The sequence below is a fragment of the Henckelia pumila genome, chromosome 4, assembly GCF_033568475.1.
Source record: "Henckelia pumila isolate YLH828 chromosome 4, ASM3356847v2, whole genome shotgun sequence".
Lineage (NCBI taxonomy): Eukaryota > Viridiplantae > Streptophyta > Magnoliopsida > Lamiales > Gesneriaceae > Henckelia > Henckelia pumila.
Genome location: NC_133123.1, coordinates 149,601,049 through 149,610,078, shown reverse-complemented (window position 1 = coordinate 149,610,078; position 9,030 = coordinate 149,601,049). Strand labels below are relative to the sequence as shown.

The following is a 9,030-nucleotide window of genomic DNA, read 5'->3' as shown; positions in this document are numbered from 1 at the left end:
TTAAATAAATAATTTAGATAAATTATTACAAGAATATGGATTTTCACTTTATGAATAACCCATTTTTTATTAGTTTGCACTTTTTTATTATATAAATAGATATATGAAAAAATACATATTTAGTCCTTATACTTTCATATCAAAACATTTTTGGTCTCTAAACATTTCAACACAACACTTTTAGTCCTTAAACTTTAAAAATTGTAACAAAATTAGTCATTGTCATTTATTTTATAGTTAAAATATATTTGTGAGGACTAATTTATGATATTATTAAATTTTAGGGACTAAAAATGAATAAAATTAATAATAAAATATTGTGAAAAGATAAAATATAAAAGTAGTAAATGAAATTCTATTTTTTAAGAAATATTTTATGTTTTATCTTTATATTCAAATTGAAAAAAAAATTAAAAACTAAAATTAAAATTAGAGTTTCAAGATTAGTTTTTCTACCATATGTATTTTTTTATTTTTTGTAATTTATTATTAATGTTTAATATTTACGAACATAATTATATATATTACATATTTATATTTGATATTTTAAGAAAATTTATCTAGTTCGTATCTCATTATTAAATAAAAGTAAATAATTAATCATATTTAATATCAAATCATTTATTTAGTATGAAAGATATTGAATAAGTTTTATTTTAAAAAATTATTAGAAAACACATTAAAAAATGTTCTTATTAAAATATTTATAGGATATTTTAATTTTAAAATTATATTTGATGATTTTTATGCAAAAACTCCATATTCTAAAGTAGATATTTTTTGTTAAAATAAAAAAACCATAATAAATTTTATTTACATATAATAAAATTATAAAAAAGAAAAAATATGTTACTAACAAATGTTTATGTTGTAGATATGTGATTATTTATGATCTTTATTTTTCTTGTTTATTTTATTTAGGTCTCTATAATTTAAAAATATAATAAATTATTCCCAAAAATATATTTAATCATAAAAAAAAAACTATAAGGACTAATTATGTTGCAATTTGTAAAGTTTAAGGACTAAAAGTGTTACTTTGAAATGTTTAAGGACAAAAAATGTTTTGATGTGAAAGTATAAGGACTAAAACTGTATTTTTTTCATAGATATATATAGTTTTTGAAACAATAATTTACATTTTTTAATAAAATAGGTAAAGCCGTAAAAGGGCAAAAATAGTTTGTACAAAGATTCGAACCCGAGTCTTCAAAGTTTATAAAAAAATGTCTATCCAGGAAGCCACATCGTATTTTCTTTCATTTAATGGGGAAAATATTAATATATTTTAAAACTTTATATACATATATATATATATACTATAAAAATTTTAAAATTTTTGGTCGGGCCGTGGCCCACCTTCGCCCTATGGTGGGTCCGCCCCTGGATTCACCACCTTTTTTTGTCACGAACTCGAAATAATATAGCAAATACGCAAGAAAAAGTAACAAATTAACGGCCGTGAGTTTTACGCCATAATTTTAAAAAAAATGTAAGAAATTATGTAGGTTTTTTGTTAGAAAATAACTTTCTTGGAGCTCGAAATCCTTTTTCAATGAGAATCATGGAATAAACCTAGAGACTCCTTTTAAAGCTCAATTAGCTCATGAAAAGTGCAAATTAAATTTTCTTTAGCATGGAATTATAATGGTGAATTTATTTATGCAGTTACATGTGCCAATGATATGAATAAAACTGTAGTATGGAATTCAATCCCAAACTATTCGTTCAAATTAAACTTTTATCTACATCAACATTCAGAGTAACATCTATTACTATTATAAATATGTGAGTTTGATTTGTGAATTTACATGGTTACCCTTCATTACTAATTACTACATAATTAATATATTTTTTAATTATTTATTTATGTGACTATTCAATTAACTAATTAACTAAATATGTGAGTTTGATTTTGAATTTACATGGCTACCCTTCATTATTAATTACCACATAATTAATATATATTACACATATAAATATTATATTATATTACATATATAAATATGTTAGTTTGATTTGTGAATTTACATGAATACCCTTCATTACTAACTACTACATAATTAATATGTTTTTTTAATTATTTATTTATGTGACTATTCAATTAACTAATTAACTAATTAAATGGTATGCGAATTTACATGGCTTCTTCATTACTAACTATTACATAATTAATATGTTTTTTAATTATTTATTTATGTGACTATTCAATTAACTAATTAAATGGTATGCGAATTTACATGGCTACTCTTCATGGCTAATTAGTACATAATTAATATATTTTTTAAATTATTTATTTATATGACTATTCAATTAACTCATTTATTTATCACAACTTGACAAACTTAAGGATAAAAAATACAAATTTTTCCATACAAAAATAAGGGAACACCAAATTAAATTTTCCCTTCCATTTTGATGTTTTTAGGGTAATTTTGCTTTATTTTTCTCATTTCTCTTTACCTTGATGAATTTTAATGTGTGTAATCTAAATTTTATTCTCAACGCAGTTGCTATCCAGAAAATTACCGGTTTCAACCATATTCTATAGATAAAAACTAAACTTTGACAAGTTACATAAATAAAAGTCAAAATAGATTAACTTACATATATTACATCTATAAATCTGTGAGTTTGATTTGTGTATTTACATGGCTATCATTCGTTACTAAACTACATAATTAATATGTTTTTTTAATTATTTATTTATGTGACTATTCAATTAACTAATTTATTTATCACAAAGTGACAAACTTAAGGGATAAAAATGCAAATTTTCCATACAAAAATAAAGGGAACACCAAATAAATTTTTCCCTTCTATTTAGATTTTTTAGGATAATTTTTCTTTAATTATTTTTCTCATTTCTTTTTACCTTAATGAATTTTAATGTGTGTAATCTAAATTTTATTCTCAACACAAGTGCTATGCAGGAAACTACCGGATTCAACCATATTCTATAGAAACTAGAAGTTATTAGATAAAAACTAAACTTTGACAAGTCACATAACTAAAAGCCAAAATAGATTAACTTACAAAACTAAAATTGTAAATTTTTCGTATTTTCGGTTTTTGAGGTTATTTCCCTTATGTTTAGTTTTGAAAACTTAACAAACAATGCTTATAGTTACCCAGAAGAGTAGCCAGAAAAAATATATTTAACCCTGAGCTGATTGATCCGGTAAAAAAAATAATGACTTAAAATATAATATAACACTAGATTATAGTCAATAAATAGTTGCAAAATGTTTAATGGTAACTATTAAATTACATATTGACATGAAAAAAAGCATAAACTACTTAAGATATAATTTTTCAAGTGACTGACTTTAAAAAAATCTTGAGGGCTGTAAAAAATATCATGTTTGCATAAATAATATAACAAATATTGGAAAAACTATAAATTTGGTCATGTATGTTTGTCACTTTGTGATTTTGGTCCTCTATGTTTTCATATTTCAGTTTTAGTCCTGCATATTTCGATTTTTAGCAATTTTTGTTTTTTTATTCGAAAATGCTTACGTGAAATTGTATACGTCAGCTCCACAACAACACTGAATTAGTGCCACGTTAGCGCCACGTCAGAAAAAAAAGACTAAAATTGCCAAAAAAAATAAAGATAGCAGACTAAAACTGAAATCTGAAAATATAAAAGATTGAAATCGCAAATTGACAAACATACAGGATCAAAAAAGTAATTTTTCCTAAAAAAATATTAATCTTAAATCTATATACTACAATTTACACATAAAAAAAAAATGATGTTTAAAGTAAACACACGGAAAATATTTACACGTGAACTGCTCAAAAAATACCTCATTTATGATAAAAGAATCTAATAAACTTTAAAATTAAAAAATTTCTATTTTCATTTACTAAATGAAATAAATAGTATTTATAAATTCTACCAGTAATTCAGTAAATAACTCGAAAACACACATTATTTTCCTTTTTTCAATGAAAAATGTAAAAAAATCTATAAAAAATTTTAGAAACTAAAAGAAATAATTTTAAAAAAATATCATAAATTTACTTCATAATTATTTCTAAGAAACCCACAAGTGCACACATCAATGTAATCAAGAAAATATAATTTAAATTTAAATAACACAAAAATAAAGATAAAAATTGATATTTTAGAACGACAAGAAGAAACCTGAATTGGAAAATGATTTGAAGAAGTGAATGTGTTTTTCATCATCTGCTTTTATTTTCTTTCAAAAATAATTTTGTGAATCAAAGACCACAAATATATTTCAAAAAACAAGCTGAACCAAATCTATATAAATATATTTAAAAAATAAGTTGGAACAAAATATGGGATAAATAAAAATTTAATCTGGGTTGAGATCATTGTTGAGCCTAAAAGTTCACATATATAAATATTAATACTAATCGAAAAACATAAAAAAAAAAAAAAATTAGACTGGGCTCTGGGGTGGGCTCCGCCCATGATAATAAATATAATGAACATTATGGTTTTTCAGTTTTTGGTTTTATATCCGTTTGTTTAGTTTGAAAACAATATCTATGACTATTATTGATTAGATATCTGTAATATTTACTAGACATTAATAAACGTATATATAATTATGTTAGAATATTTTCAGAAATTTATTTAATATTTTCAGAAATTTAATTTTTGATAACGAATAATGATCATCACTGCGAAAATACGGGGATCAACCTAGAAAGATGTGTTGTTTGATGAAGAGTTATAACTGTTCGGGATCGTTTCTTAATTTCTATATATATGTTGGCATCATCAGATTCAAAGAGTGTCTTATTTTTTCGGTTTTGTTTTGTTCTATAATAGAACATTTTCTCCATTATATCTTGAGAGAGAATTTCATAAAGAAATATTTCTTAAAAGATATAGGGTATAAACGTCCCTTGGATTTCAATCAAATTCCTTTATAATTTTCGAAATTGTTCAACAAATTCTAGGTTCATCACGTGCATCGCACGTGCACCTTCCTAGTTAGTATATATATATAACTGAATGAATTATTCACTAAACCAAAATGCTTGAATCGAAATAATCTAATCTTTCTCATGTATTTGGTTTCAAGAAAATAAAACCAAATAAATAGATCAATTACCAATTATATATTTTCATAAATTTAATAAACAGGCTATTTACCGAAATTATAGAACCAACAATTATCAAGTTAGATTGATTTGTTCGATTGTTCTGGTTTAACTAAAATATTGTACAACCTCATACGTGAGTAACAACATTGTTGTAGCAAATTCAACTCTCAGACCAAATCATGTTCATTGAGAAATAAAAGCATAAACAAATAATATCTATTTGCACAAATTGATAGTTAAAAAATGCTAGTCATGTCATCTTTTGCTGTTGCTTAATGGTTCAAATCATATTGAAACCAAGGAAGCAAAGTCAACTGTTGCATTGGTTAAAATAAAACGGCTTTAATTAACTAAGTCATATGTGAGTATCTATTCCATTGGCAAAAATATTTTTGTCTGATGATTTTGATTGCACTTTTATCTGTTTTCGTGCATTAGATTCGAAGATGGATTCTTGATTTCTAGTTTTCTGTTTTAGAAGCTACTGAAAATTCAAGCTTCGTAGATGGCGACGTGGGCTTATGCAGCTCTAATGTCTCTGATGCATACTTTAGAGACGATCTTGCAGCCTTCCCAACAGCTACATATGAACATAATACAGATCGAGTCCCTGCTACAAAAGGTCCGTTCCCTTCAAGAATTTCTTGAAGATTATTCGCACAGAGACCATGAAGAAATGGCTGCAGCATTGGGGAGTCGAATTGCAGACATGGCTCGTGCAGCGGACAGCATCATTGACTACCATGTGTTGGATCAAATTCTAGCACGGTTTAATGGCGAAGAGGCGGAAAGCTCCACTGGCTTCTCTGAATATATCCAGAATCTTATAGAAGAGATGGAGGATTTGTTTGAGACGGAAGTGACGAGGATTAAAAAGGCTACTAGGCCTTTGGAGGAAGCTCGGCCACTGATAGATTTTTCGCCTATTGGTTCATCAAGGTTAGCTCCCAATGACCACAATACTCTGGTGGGTTCTGATGAGAAGTTGATTGAAATAATGGATGCGCTCACGGGAGATCAATCAAATCGCGAAATCATAGCGATTGTTGGAATGGGAGGTATCGGTAAGACGACTCTAGCTAAAAATGTCTACAAAAATGCCTACACTGTGCAATACTCTGATATCCGTGCTTGGGCTAAAGTATCTCAAAAATATAGTGCACGGCAAATTATTTTGGACATGCTGTCAGAAATCGATGGAAGGGAACAAGAGAGTGATCTGAGTGAGTATCAGTTGGGAGATCGACTATACAAAATTTTATTCGACAGAAAGTATTTGATCGTGATTGATGATTTATGGAGTATTGAGGCTTGGGAGAAGATACGTGCGTTCCTTCCCGATAACAGTAATGGAAGTCGGATTATTATAACAACAAGGGACTTAAATGTGGCTAGGCAATTAAACTCTCTTGTGTCTGTTGAAATGGAACTTTTGGACTATGATCAAAGTTGGATGCTGTTGCGAGACAAGGTATTCGGGAAAGAAGAGTGCCCTTCTGAACTCGAAGAATTAGGAAAGGATATCGCGATAAAATGCAGAGGAATTCCAATAGCAATTGTGACGATCGGTGGACTTCTTGCAAAGTCTAGCAAGACACGAGAGGTATGGGAAGACACTATGGAAAATTTGAACTCCATTATTAGCTCAGGGGATGAAGGGAATTGCATGGAGATATTAAAACTGAGTTATAAATATTTGCCGATTCATTTGAAAACATGCTTCCTCTACATAGCTGTTATTTCCAAATATCGCCAATCCATACCTAATCTTGCTTGGTCTTTGATTGGAGAAGGTTTTTTAAAACCAATAAGAGATAAAAGTTTGGAAGAGGTTGTGAATGAGTACATAACAGATCTTATTGACAGGAACCTTATTTTTGTTGACGAAATTGGGATTCGAGGTAAACTAAAAATTCACGGTATGCATGATTTCTTGGGGGACCTATGCTTGAAGCAAGCTCGAGAAGAAAATTTTCTCGCCGTCATAGATGAACGCAACCTCGGCTTAGCAACCGCTAGACCCCTTGACATATTGATGCAAGCATTACAAAAACGGTCTACTACCCGCGTGTATGCTTCGCGTCTAATAGTGTGGAATTTGGAAGTGGATGAAGATCAACTTTCGCCTATGCCATTCCTACGGTTATGTATTCTGAAGGGGCAGAAATTGAACTCCTTGGGGTATAGATTTATCGATGCGATACCCCTTTTTTGGTGCCTGCAGAGTTTGGTTGTCTTTACTAGCCCTGGTAATCGAATTATTCTGCCATCAGAAATCTGGGACTTGCCACAACTCAGAGTTCTCTTTTCCAATATGGTTTTTCTACGTGATCCTCTTTCTCCTCATGATCGCAAAGACGGGCGTGATCCTCATCATATTTCGGAAAATCTACACTCTCTCGTTGGTGTTATAGACTTCAGGTGTGGAGAGGAGGTTTATAAAAGAGCTCCCAATCTAAAGACATTACAAGTTATTTATGCTCCTCAATCCACACCAGAGCGATGGGATGCCGACTTCAGCCTTCACAATCTTGTCCACTTTCATAAGCTGGAGTTGCTAAGGTTCCATTCGACGGGTCCAATATCTCTGAATCACCTCAGCTTCCCACTCTCTCTCAAAAAGTTAACTTTAATTGGCTGCCATTTACATGATATGACGACTGTGGCTTCTTTGCCTAATCTCGAGGAGCTTGGGATACATAACTGCACGTTTGAAGGCCGGATGTGGCGTCTAGTAGACGAGGAGTTTCTTGAATTGAAGAAGCTGGGAATTGGTGGGAGTGAGTTACTACATTGGCAAGCAGACAAGACACACTTTCCAATCCTTGAACACTTGTTTCTTGGAAGTTTAAATCTGGAGGAATTTCCTGAAGAATTTGGGGAACTCCCAACACTTAGAACAATTAAATTGGATTCTTGTAGTGATTCTACCAACGAGTGGGCAGAGCAAATATGTGAGGAACAACAGAGCTATGGCAATGAAGGTTTTCAAGTCATATTTATACTAAAGACAGAGGATGATTGAAGTTACGCACGCCTTGTTGTACTAGGTAAATTTTCAAAAACATATTTTCTAAATTTCTATTTCAGCGACATCATCCTTTTGGTGATATTTTGTGGTCCGAACAAAGTACTTGTGTAGGTAATCTCTACACAAATGACTTGTTTCAGGGTATCTTTGCAAGCGTTGAGGGATCCTACAAGAGCTTGCAGCCATAGCCGTCCGAGGCAGGGTATGTCTTCTCCAACAAATAAAACTCTTTTTGGATTTTAATTCTAGTAGATTATGGTGGATTCTGAATTGTGTGTATGTTATTAGTTTCAATGTCATCCTGTTCGGACGGTTGCATGTAATTAAATTTATATCAACTGTATTGTTTTACAATGTTGTATATATTAGGAAAACAAATGTATGTGTAATTTTTATTTGTTTGTCAGAGAATTATGTTCAACGTTTGCTTGTTTGGATGAACAAAATTTAGGTGAATTTCAAATTCACTCTATATAAGTCAAACAATTTTAATAGTAATTATGATGGATTTTATATACAACCACGAAAGATGTCATTTGAAAGCTACCCTTTAAATATTTTCTCAAATCAAATCTCACCCCCCTCCAAATCAAAAGTACAAATAATTTTTAAATAATTTCTATGACAACTTGATAAAACATAAATTTAATACATTTTGTTTTTGCATGTGACATTTTTTTGGATGGATAATTTGTTTTTACCGTATTAAATAGTTATTGATTTGATTGATTTGAAATAAATAATGAGTACAAAAAATTGTAACAAAACAAATGATGTGATTTGATTAATTATCTGTATCATAACTCGAACAAAAGAAATAATAGTTATCTGTATTATTATATATTGTACTATATTATAACTAAGAGGTCATTACAGTAACTATTTTTGGTACCTAGACCGAGACG

At 29.2% G+C, this 9,030-nt stretch overlaps 1 protein-coding gene across 1 annotated transcript; it reads left to right on the top strand.

Annotated features, from left to right (window-relative positions):
- The first annotated feature begins 5,599 nt into the window (after positions 1-5,599).
- On the top strand, positions 5,600-7,946 carry LOC140862047 (putative late blight resistance protein homolog R1A-10). The gene is made up of 2 exons (XM_073265052.1): positions 5,600-7,874; positions 7,942-7,946. The coding sequence occupies exons 1-2, from the start codon at positions 5,600-5,602 to the stop codon at positions 7,944-7,946; spliced, it is 2,280 nt and encodes a 759-aa protein (XP_073121153.1).
- Positions 7,947-9,030: the final 1,084 nt, after the last annotated feature.